Source organism: Medicago truncatula, chromosome 4, assembly GCF_003473485.1.
Source record: "Medicago truncatula cultivar Jemalong A17 chromosome 4, MtrunA17r5.0-ANR, whole genome shotgun sequence".
NCBI classification, from domain to species: domain Eukaryota; kingdom Viridiplantae; phylum Streptophyta; class Magnoliopsida; order Fabales; family Fabaceae; genus Medicago; species Medicago truncatula.
This window is the reverse complement of record NC_053045.1, coordinates 61,098,130-61,110,506: the sequence shown is the minus strand read 5'-3', so window position 1 is coordinate 61,110,506 and position 12,377 is coordinate 61,098,130. Positions and strand designations below refer to the sequence as shown.

General features: G+C 31.7%; 1 protein-coding gene across 1 annotated transcript; it reads right to left on the bottom strand.

Moving 5' to 3' along the window:
• Positions 1-5,122: 5,122 nt before the first annotated feature.
• On the bottom strand, positions 5,123-12,011 carry LOC11446017 (glycosyltransferase BC10). Its single transcript, XM_003610018.4, has 11 exons — positions 11,785-12,011; positions 10,945-11,457; positions 10,155-10,253; positions 9,379-9,479; positions 9,211-9,282; positions 8,996-9,086; positions 7,785-7,865; positions 6,911-6,970; positions 6,699-6,821; positions 5,760-5,798; positions 5,123-5,682 (listed from the first exon to the last, which is right to left on the bottom strand). The coding sequence occupies exons 2-11, from the start codon at positions 11,332-11,334 to the stop codon at positions 5,548-5,550; spliced, it is 1,191 nt and encodes a 396-aa protein (XP_003610066.1). The 5' UTR covers positions 11,335-11,457; positions 11,785-12,011; the 3' UTR covers positions 5,123-5,547.
• Positions 12,012-12,377: the final 366 nt, after the last annotated feature.

Sequence of the window (12,377 nt, the reverse complement as noted above, 5' to 3'; positions counted from 1 at the left end):
ATTAAATTTTTTACATTTTATTCTAAATACTACTCCTGCCGGTCCTTATTATAAGAAACAATTGACTTTTTTGGTTCATAGAATAATTAATGCATCTTGTTATAAATATAGACTAGATACATCACTTATACAATGAACTTAAAAAGTCAAATTTTTCTTATAATAAAGACTGGGTCGGGAGGGAGTACCTCTGTCCCTATATATAAGATCATTTTGCTAAAATCACGGGAAATAAGAAAGTGGATATTTGTATTAAAGTTATTTGTAATCCCTATTATTTTTACAATTTTATCCTTAAAAGAGGAAGTTAGTTTATGTTTTACATATGATATTTATTGCTAATTGAAGAAAAAAATGTATAATAAATAGGGACATGTATGTAAAGAAATAATTAATGTAGTTGGAAATAACAAAGGACAATTTTTTTTCAAAAGGGTCTTATAATCAGGGACGGATGTAGTAATAATCAATACTCACTATTATGAGTAGTGAAAATTCAAAAAAATATATTTTATTTTTCCGATACTTTTGCTAAATATGATTTAGTCATTAACATTGTAAATGATAAATAATAATTCTTTTTTTTCAAAATAAAAAAAGAAAGAAAACTACTCAATTCTTTTTTGGAAACTAAAACGATTCTACTTGAAGTTACTATTTATAGCTTTTGATTCTAAAATTGATTCTAACACATAAATTTATAATTCAACTCACTTTTACAAGCACAAATCATTTTACTTAAAGCTCATTTTTAATAGAAATTAATATAGCACAATAAATTCAATCAAAATCAGTTCTAGTGAAAACAAAATCAAACAAGCACTAAACAAAGCTTCGGATGATGGAAGATTCGGTACCCAAATAATCCAATGATGATTTTGTTACTGTTGTTTTCGACCAATAGATTATTGGTTTTCGGTTGAATTATTTAACTTCTCGTAAGCATTTAATTTATACTTTGAGAAACTATTTCATTGTAAATGCTTAAAACAATAGTCTTTTGTCCTAACATAACTCATTTGACAAAAATTGTATTATATACACACACACATACTAAGTTAAAATTTAAGATTTTTCATTTATTCACTTTAGAGGTAAATTTCAACCACTAGAATATTATTATTTTTTCTATAAAAAATAGTATTAACTATTAATCATAATAACAAACTCGAAATTATTAAATTTCAATGTATCAAAATATTTTCCTTTGTATAAAATGGAAAATATGTAGAAGGATATAAGAGCTCCTCTAGTGTTTTTTTTTCCCAAGTCTTTAACACCATAAAAATTGAAAATTTCTGAAAGTAATGGTTCTTCACACTCATTCACTTTTGTTGTTGCTTTTTTTACTTGTTAAAATGGAATAAGATGTAAATGAATTATAAATCTATGAGGTAAGTGTCAATGAGGTTTACATGAGATAACATGGTCTCTTCTAATTTAACTAAAATTGTAGCTTTAAAATTGAGTTCGAGTACGCATCAACGATTTAAACAAAAAACTTATAAGATAAAAAAAAAAAAAAATTGTGAAACCCGTAGTAAGTTCTCAAGAGTTCTACAATTGCAAAAAAAAATAAAAATTAGCGTTGTTTTAAAATGAGGTGGTTTGATGGAGCCCAATTAAACCATATACATTGGATTATACCATTAATGGTGTTCTAACATGATTTTTAAGTAACTAATTTCTTTCTATTTGTGGAATTCTTAACATGTGTCTTAAGGGCACAAGTTAACTTTTCCCATAAAAACATTTCAAATTTCAAAAGGATCTAAAAAGTTATGTGTTATATATATATATATATATATATATATATATATATATTCTCTACGTAAATAAGGCTAATAAACCAAATTAAAGTTGCCACTCAGACACAGCGTAAGTGGTTGATGTGCATGTTGTATTGAGTTCGATTTCCAATTGTTCAAAAAAACTATCTCCCACTTAAGAACTGATGCATTCTACTTCAAACTTGATGCACTTAATTAATTAAGATCTGTTAAAAGTCCAATATAAGAGGAAAGTGAGCAAATATGAGACAGGAAGTCCCGCTAGCAACACCATAAATGCATGCTGGCAGGCCATCCTGGCTCAAATCTACTTTCTCTACCTTCATAACAGACACTTTCAGAGTGAAAATGCAATTCAACTTCAACCATACTTTCATTTCATCTTTCATCACTAGATAGCATGATGTATTATATATTTTGGGCACCATATTGTTGCCAATTTATAATAAAACAGAGATGGATCGTGAATGGTTGGAATCCTTAACTTTTGACACGTGTTCAAATATGATTGAGTGATTAATTCCCTGAAATATTGTTAGCAAACAGATACACATTGACCCCACGTGCTATGAACTTTTTCCCATGCTGCTCCTTATCCAAAATCGTTCTTCTTGTTTGGAATCAAATCAAACCAAAGTTGACTTATTTGCTCGGCTTATTTGATCAAATAATTTCATTTTGGACATCGGATTAGGTGATTCTGGGTTCAAGTTTTGAGTTTAATTTATGGATTTATGTTAAGTTTGTTAATTTCTGGATTTTTGTTATTTGGTGATGAAGGAGAAGAGATAAATTGTTGTTGTTGTGGGTTGTGCTATGTTGTTTTGTTGTGGATTGTGTTGTGTTTCTGTTGTGTTCACCATGAAGAGGAAGAAGATGTTGTGTTGGTCATCGTTGGAGAAGAAGAGGAAAGAACGTGATTTTTAATTTGACATTAAGGGTATTTTAGGTATTTCATATATGTATTATTTATGAAAATCTAACCGTCCCTTTTATCATAAATAGATCTAAAGGTTAAAACTAACAAATTTATGAAGGTCTATGATGGACCACTTTTAAGGCTGGTCCACCATAGACATTTGGAGTTAAAGTTAACAGTCGAGATTTATTTGACAAACGGAGAAAAACTTGAGGGACCAAAACATACGATTTATTAATTGTGAGACCAAAATGAAAACTTGAAATTATTTAGAGGACCAATTGATCAAATAAACTTATTTGCTCTTATAGTAGCAAATTAGGTTTTATAAACAGTAAACACACAAAAATATAACAATTGATTACATAAAAGTAGTTGATGTGCTTTTCTATGCAATGAGTTAGAGTTGTATGGTTCATCTAAGAAATGTAAAAAAGTGGAAGATATGACTTGAATGAGTACAATTGAAAGAAGAAGAAAAAAACCAACTAATATTGTATTGCAAATTGAATGAGTAGTTCATTTTGGGATAATTTTTTTTTATAAATAGATCACTAATTGGAGAAGTGAGAGAGTACATAACTCTGTTTAATTACTATTGTCCACTTGATCCGTTAGGATACGTTGAAGTGTTTGCCCACTTATCAATGAATATGGCATAGTCAACATCAGCTCATATCTTGCCAAACCTTCGTGTTGATTTGTTGGGAAGTTCAAGGGCACGGGAGCAACAACAGATCCACACGATCACAAGAGAGGGAAACGCTACATCTCCATCCAAAATCCTAAAACATTAGGTTAATAAGGTTCGAGGATTGCATGAGAAACAACGAGTTAAAATGCCCCAGGACCACAAAAAAAGAAGATACAACATCTCCATCTAATACCGCTATCGTATATCCAAAATTTTATCTATACATTTGCAATATGGAACTTAACACTCACACTTAAAACCGATGATTCATTCATTAACTTGTTATTGTGGGAATAGAATAGAGTATAAAACAAACAGTAATCAATTAATGGTATCCCTACCCCATTCTTCTGATATGGCAATGTCTTCAATCAAAATTTGTTCTCACTCATCTCAAAACAGATTCTCATTACATTTTGACTTCTTTATTGGTTTCTGATTGGTTACTTTGAATTTTAAGTACTGTACAAGAAAATAGTATGGGCATTTCTATCATATGTTCCTAGCAACATACGTGTCATATTCAGATAGTACACTGCATCAGTAACAACGTACCAATATTCTTATTATTCTTTCTTCTTAGCACCATTTCTATAACACAGTCAACATTTTCGATAAATATAGTTCAATTATCACATCTATGAATTATATAACACGTATTTCTCTTCAGCTTTAATTATACTTTCCTTTTTACTTTTCTAAATTCTGTATCCCTAGCAGGAATTTAAGAGAAATGTAATGTGGAGACCACTTTTGATGTCCGTATTTTTATACGGTATGGATACAATTTTGTTTTTTTTTATTATTGTTTTCTATCTATTTCAATCACACCAGTAGTTATAAATAATATATTTTTATATGATGTTGGATATGATGTCAATTTTTAGATGTTCAAATAACATTACTTAAATTTCTATGATTAATTTCATTTAGAATCAAATTCTTAACTGGAAAATCTAGATTTAGTCAACTGCGCATGTCCAAATGCCAGTTGAGATACACTAATGCAATCAACTAATTGTGTGGAATGAAATAGATTAAGTCAACTTATGCTTAGTGTTCCTAGCTAATAGCTAAAGTGTAAATTGATTCTGAAACAAAGATTTGTTTTGGATAAGAAATAGCATGGCAATGTAGGGCCACGTATAGGTTGAAAGAATTTGGGAATCAAATGATAAAGTTGTTGAACTGTGAGATGAGATGTATGTAGGATTCATTATGTTCCCTTTCTCTACCTATAAATAATGATCAGTTGCATGTGCAATGTGCATGCAGTAATAACTGAAATATGGGAGCCTATATATAAATCTCAATATAAATGTTTTTATGGATGAAAGAAAGTGTCTTGTATGAAAGTGTAGAGAGTAGATTTGAGCCAAAGATGACTTGCCGGCATGCTGCCTGAAAAGCAAGAAGGGTGTTGTTTTGCTGGCAGTTGTCATTGGTTCATGTTTGCTCTTTTCACGCTCATATCAGACTCCAAAAACCCTTCTTCATTGCACCCTTTCTTTTCTAAATGCCTACTTGTAACTGAAGTAAATGTGGTAAATGAATCGCAGTCGTGATCTTGTTTACCATATGTCATTAGACCTTGCATTTTTTATCAGTCTTCAAACTTTTATTATTATCCTAATAATTCACACACACACACACACACACACACGAGGCTGACATCAAGGGAGGGATAGAAAAACACTGACAAAAGATAAGCAACATATATGACATCAAAAAAGTAAACATAAGAATGGAGAAAGGAACTTCTGAATAGAGACAGTAAGGCGTTGTATATTTTCAACTTAAGCAAGTTTTACAAAGATCAACAAGCATTAGATGAGCTGATAATATTCCCCCAAAATTTACCATGTTAAAGATAAAACTTATATAACCAAAAATGGTAGGGAAAATATTAGTTCAGTCATCCAACAATCCCCGAGGAAGCAACCCTATATCGTTAACCTCCTGTCAATGTCTCAGGCCACCCTAGCAATGCCAGTTTACCTTGCACCCAAAATATGTGGCCGGCAGGCGATCAAGCCTCAACAATGCTGCAATTTACAACTCTCATGTGATATGAGAAACCAATATGGAGGCCAAAAGCAACAAGTTATCTGACCAAAGAATCGATCAAACTAGCCGAAGAGGATTCAAGTCCAAGGTGTTGAATAATTGGAAAATAGATGCAACAACTTGTCCAGTGTTTCAGGAGTGAATTTCCTAGCAAATAGGTAACATGGCTTCTGAATCCCATTCCATAAGCAAGGCCAACTTTGCACTTCTTTCTGTAGAAACACAAGGTAATTCATCAAGCCAGTTCATTCATTCTCAACAAATCAGATAAGTATCTCATATAGCATACCTTCTCATCACTGGTGACGTGTACACTAACATCAACGGACTGCAAGTATAAAAATTACAGTGAATATCCGCAAAACATAACTTGAAGAAAAAATGAAAAGGCAATGATGAGTGGACAGATACTTGCACAGTTGCAATAAACTTGACTTTCTACAGAAATAATAACTATAATGATATTACTACAGAAAGGGGATTCCCCAACTTGATGTCTCTTTTAATTCTCCTAAAAGTTGGATTTGGTGTTTTATTATAAAAAAGGAAGGGTTAAATATGTTTTTGGTCCCTCCCTATAAATATACCAACTTTTCGTTTTAGTCCCTCTAAAATTTTCCTCCAACTTTTAGTCCCTATAAAATTTTCAATCACAACTTTTGGTCCCTATTTTTAAGTCAACTCGTGTATTTTTTAATGAAATTATGAAGAAATGTGTAGAATATTGTAAAAATCTCTCCCCAAAAAAGTTAGAATATTTTAACAAAATATGAATTAAATATGAATTTTTAACCACCAAAAATATAAAAATTCATATTTAATTCTTGTTTTGTTAAAAAATTCTAATTTCTTTTGGGAGAGATTCTTATAATATCATAAACTTTTCTGCAAAATTTTATTCAAAAATATGAATTTTACATATGAGTTTACTTAAAAGGAGGGATCAAAAGTGAAGATGGAAAATTAACCAGAGTCCCACGCTAACTGTCCCATAAAGCAAAATTGTATTTTTCCTTTAAACAAGAATAGCATTCGCTTCTGCTAATATCTACGAATGTACATGTATTGCCAACCAGTATTTAAATCTACTCCAGTGGTACCGGTCCCAGACTTGTGTTTCTATTGATGGAAAGGGGTGAAATGAAATAAAATGACATTTATTTCCTAGCTGCTAACCAAAAGGAATGAATATTGAGTATTATAAAAGTTTATGTTAACAGAACTATACCGTGATATTCTTCAAAAGCTCATATGTAACATCATGATCCCTATATGACTTTGGATGCCATTTTCTTTCGGACCAGTCAACATGGGTTACTGACCAGTTTGCAATTCCACCAGGATCAACAATCTAAAATCAAATGCATAAGTTAGATTAACTGGAAATTGAAGAATGTTAATGTAAAAAATGAAATAAATATATTGCAGTTGAATTCTCACCTGGAAGAAGGTTGGCAAGTAATGCTCGTCAGCAATGCAATTCTTCCCCTCCAAACCAGGCTGTGGTATTAAGAAATTTCACATCAATGTCGAACTTATATTTCATAGCTTCAGGGACCTATAACTGATCATAGATAGTTTGCAAATACATTTTACGTTTTCTACGGACAAAAAGGTGTTGCTTTTCTAGTTTGGATGGAAGTTCATCTGAGGGATTAAAAAATTCTGAATTATCACAACAAAATTAATCACCTTAACCATCTAAGCCATAAAACTGGCACATAAGATGACTAGCAATAGATCATTTGCACATCAGTTCTATAGCTCCGAGGACAATAAGGAATTTCTTTTGTATTTTAGGGAGCAGATCATATATGGGATTAGAAGTCCTGAATCGTTGCAAGGAACTCTACTTCACAAACTACATAAGAAACACTATATTGTCCTACGCAACATCGACCTGATATCTAAGATAATGATGCGCTTGGTTTTCCATTTTGCTATTCTTTTAGAATTTTGTGAGGCACACTTTGTAGTTTGTGCATTTCCCTGTATGTGTTTACATCTACACTACTATTATTGTTTTTTTAAGCTATAAAATCGTAGAGCAACAGAGACAACATGTTTCAATAACATCTTGGACTGAAATGATAGAACAATCCATTTAAGCTTAAGTAACAGAATGCACATCCATATACTATGCTAAAGAGAGATAATTAGAAGCCCAGCATATATAACCTCATTAAATGAAATGATAAACTTGTTTAGTTTGATGACTAGGATAATTTAGGGCAGAAATAAAGATGGTCAACAAACCTTTATGAGAGAAATTGTTTTAAGTTTTAACGACAACAATATATAAAAATAACTCTACCTGGCAGTAAGCCCGAAATTTTGAGTAATACAGGTAATCAGCCATAACTATAACAGCATGCTGCCGCTTCATAGAAAACCACTGCAGAAGAAATTGAACAATGAAAATGAATCTACTAAATGGGGTACATGCATACACACGTATATCAAACAAAACACTCGATGAAATAGACGTGTAGTGATACTGATTGGGTAAACAAGAGCTAGTGTAAAGAATTTCACACAAGTGTAATTTTCGTTATTTAGAATTTATTTATCACCTTTTATGACAAAAGACTCAACTAATACCATGCACTAGAATTGATATTCTAGTCAACTCTATTGAACATAAAGTCATTGATTGGAAAGAAAAGTTATGGAGAAATAGGAACTTCAGTTTATCCAGTTGGAATCCTGTGAAAGACAATTGTAAAATGATGCACACTTGAGGGGCTAGCTCAGTGGAAAGAGATTAGCCTTGTAACTTCACGGTACTGAGTTCGAATCCCCTCAGAGACAATTGTAAAATGGCCATTAGTGCCGCCACTTTGATTAATAAAATTTCCCCCTTCCCCAATTTTTTTTAAAAAAAATTGAAAATGTTGCAACCCCTGGTCCAGACAATGCTTTCAATAAGCAATTAATGGGAATAGGAAAAAAAATATATATATATCCTACGATGACTTCGAGTATTCAAACTAATAGCTATAAGTTGTAATAAATTTCTACACCTCAGCTTTTGTAGAAGCTACTTCATCGAGCTTTTCTGTGAACACTTGTCAACTTATATGAGGCTTTCTATAAGTTAGAAAATAATACTTCCTCTGTTTCAAAATGAGTGTCGTTTTAGCCAAAAAGAATTGTTTCAAAATGAATGTCACTTTCAGTTTCCAATGCAATAATAACTTTTTCTTTTCAATTGTACCCTTCAATTAATATTATGTTACACTACTTCCAAAGTATTATTTTTTCTTTAATGAAAAACAAACCAATAGTTGATTAGGATAATTTGGTAAAATTGCTATGACATTTGACTACTTTATTCCATTCCTTAATCTGTGTGCAATTGGCTAAAGCGACACTCATTTTGAAACGGAGTGAGTACTTAATTTAATTGAGAAGCTCTCAAAAACTAGCGCAAACACTGTTTAAATTCGTATTCTATAAAAAATAAGTAAAATTTATATTTAAAATACTGAATTCTATCTCCAACATGCTTCAGCATAGACATACCTGTGCACCCTTTCTAAAGTCTTTCACCTCAACTTCAGGTAACATGCGATCTGAGTACCTCCCATTCCCATGAGGACCAGGATCCTTAAAGCTAATAAGAGAAGATAAAATTTTGCTTTAGCGAATGAGATCAGATTGATAGCAAAAAGCATAGAGAAGAACTATCGACTCAATAAAATGCCCTACAATGTAATATTGCTTAATAACTCACATACCAGTCAACATAGCTGATATTTGTATGCATCAGATAGTTGTAAATATAGTCAAAATGATATAGAGGTACACAGCTGCAAAAATCAATGCAAAAAAATAAGAAATTAATTAAACCAATAAAACTAATTAATCAGCATGAACAGAATATAAGCAATCTCATAACCATGTACCTATCAGAAAGTAAAACAAAGTGCTGGTTATCAGGATCTTGAAGGGCAGTCGCCAATATCCGTCTCTCTGCATCAACCATAGAAATTTTACCCCACACCACCTGCAAACGACATGACTACGGGTTACAAGAACCTCCACTAGAAAACTACTGGTTACTGGAAGGCAGATAATTACACTTGACGTCAGTATTACAATTATTAGACCAAAAAAGTTGAAATTAGCTTGAACCAAAAAAATCAGCAATGAATTCATAAAATACGAATTAATCAAAACATCAACTAGGAGGACATAAAATTGCTCATGCAAGCCAAATAAAGTAAATTTGGAGTCAAAACCCAGACTGGACCAGATGAGGTTATACTTATTCCACTGAATAAAACATAAGCTGCAATCTCATATTTAACAAGAAAAAGTGCAGTAGAATTTTATACTTCTATTTTAGATTGCCAAAAAAAACAATGGCATCTCCAATGGTTTGCATATGTGGTACTCATTCTACTTTCTGCTTTGGAAAATATAAAATGTCTATAATGTAGAGGTATTAAAACATTATACATAAAAACCCATTCATTAAATCAGTACAAATTAATTTCTCAAGTCAACAATAATATTCTATTTTCCTACGATCAAAACTTGAAATTCACAAGTTCAACAAAAAAGGAAAATGACACATATTTAAAGTATGATTTCCGTAACAGAACGTATAAACTCAAACATATGATAGAATACAATTCACAAATGACAGAAAACTGAACAATAACAAGACTATATGTACCTGGCCACTGCGTATATCCCGGTTGACAAAGTAACGGCTCACATGAACTGGTTTAGACTTGGATGCATGCACATAAACTGAGAACTTGCCTTCATGACCCTGCCATAAAGGAGAAAATCTTCCAGGTAAATGCACATTGCTAGATGAACAGGATTCAGAAGCATAGACAACCAAGTATCAGCCATTGAAATTACCAAAAAAAAATGTTCAGGATATTTATTCATTACACTACATTTATGAAGAGTTTATTAGGAAAACATATTTCACAACTTGCATTGTATATCTACTATGCCACCGTAAACATCATTGTCACAACTGTTTCCACAAACACAAGTCATGTTGGAAAATGCTGTGTATAAACCATGCAACAGTATCCTTTGCACATCATTACCCAAGTTTGAGAAACTCTAGCAATTTTCAAGCAAAACATAAATTTCGGCTAAGGTTGCAACAATAAGTGGCTCCCCTTATTAACCATTCCAATTTAGTTTTCTTACAGAATCAATGAAATTCCCAAAGTCTCCCAGGTCCCAACAAGTTAATACTTCTTTATGAAGCATTAAGAATCATCAAAAACAAATAAATGAATTTGAACCATTGATTCTTTTACTGATAAAAAAATGCAGAACATCAACTAAACTACTAAACTGGGAGATATTCTGTGATTAAACAACCGTCATAAATATATTTCAAAAATGAACATCGAATTTCTTCCAAACCGATAAGACGATAACTGAGAAACAATAGCTTGAATGTAATAAAACAAATGAGTAAAGTAGCCAACACTTACTTGGAAAAAGTTGTCCCATAATTTTTCCAGTGGGAGGGAACCAGGCGACAAAAACATGAAAGCAATCTTTGATTTTTTCGAAACAACCGGCGGTGAGGTCAAAATATCCTTAATCACAACACGCGATGCAATCTCTTCATCGGTGTATTCTCTTGCAGGAGCAGGTGGAAGCCAATCAGAAAATCGCTTGCACCCTCTAGAAGAGAAGATGTAACAGGCTGAAGAACTACTTTGTGGAGGGTACATGTAAGCAATTATTAGAAATACGCATACAAATAACACTAAGACAATAATCCACATTGGCTTCTTCATGGGAGGACGGTGCCGAGACCCGGGCAATATCTGCATATCACCCATGCTTCCTAAACGCCAATCTTTGTCCGACTTCATCTAATTAAAAAATGCATCACACGGTTTTCACCTCCAGAAACAATTTTTTTCGGTCCACACACAAATCAAGGGCAGATAACCTACTCCTTACAATGAATCCTAAATAGATTGATGCAGAAAAATCTGAAAACAAAAACAATAAAGAATAAAGAATAAGTCACATTTCTTAAACCTCTAAATCTTACACTTAAATTCAATCCTAGTAGCAAATGAATAATCACCCACATGTTCAGAAACATATACAAGACATCAAAAGCAACATAAAATGCACAGAAACATGTAAAAACCTAAGAAATTAACAATTAAAAATAAAAATAGAAACTTTAGTAGAAAAATCGAAATACCATTTCCGTATTTGGGTACAAAAACTGAAATTGAAATATAGAATACTAAAATTTGGCATAAGTTAGAAAGAAAATAGAATAAAATAAAAAGATTCCCTTTTTATACCTGGAATGCGTCGAAAGAGGTTGAGGAAGATTGATTGATTGATTAACTAACGTAAATCAAATCAAATCTTGATAATAATGATTGGAAGAAACGAAAGATCAAAACTTTCTTAGTGAGATGGGGAATAATGATAACTATTAAAACTGAATTGAATTAAATTTCTGGTTTGGGAAGAAAAAGATCAAAACTTTGTTTGTTGGTGTTTGGGATTATGAATGCCACAAAACGATTTGTGATTGGTGGTGGATAATTGTTGTATCTTTTCTTCCCAATACTTTCACAGTGCCTGTAATTTTAAAGACTTTTTTTGAAAAGGTTCCTATATTATTCAAGAAAACAACACAAAGGTGCCTGTAATTTAGGGGGTGTTTTTTTAAGATTTTAATTACGTTTTTTTAGGGAGGTTTTATTTTAGGGAGGTTTTAATTATGTTTACCAGCGAAAAAGACAGATATTTGTTCTTTTTATTGCATTAATATTTAAAAATATGAATGGTATTTTCTGTTATGAAATTCTTCTGATTTAGTTTAAAATCAAAAATATAAATGTTTGTTGTTTTCAGTTATAACAAACAAAACTAACCATGATTATCT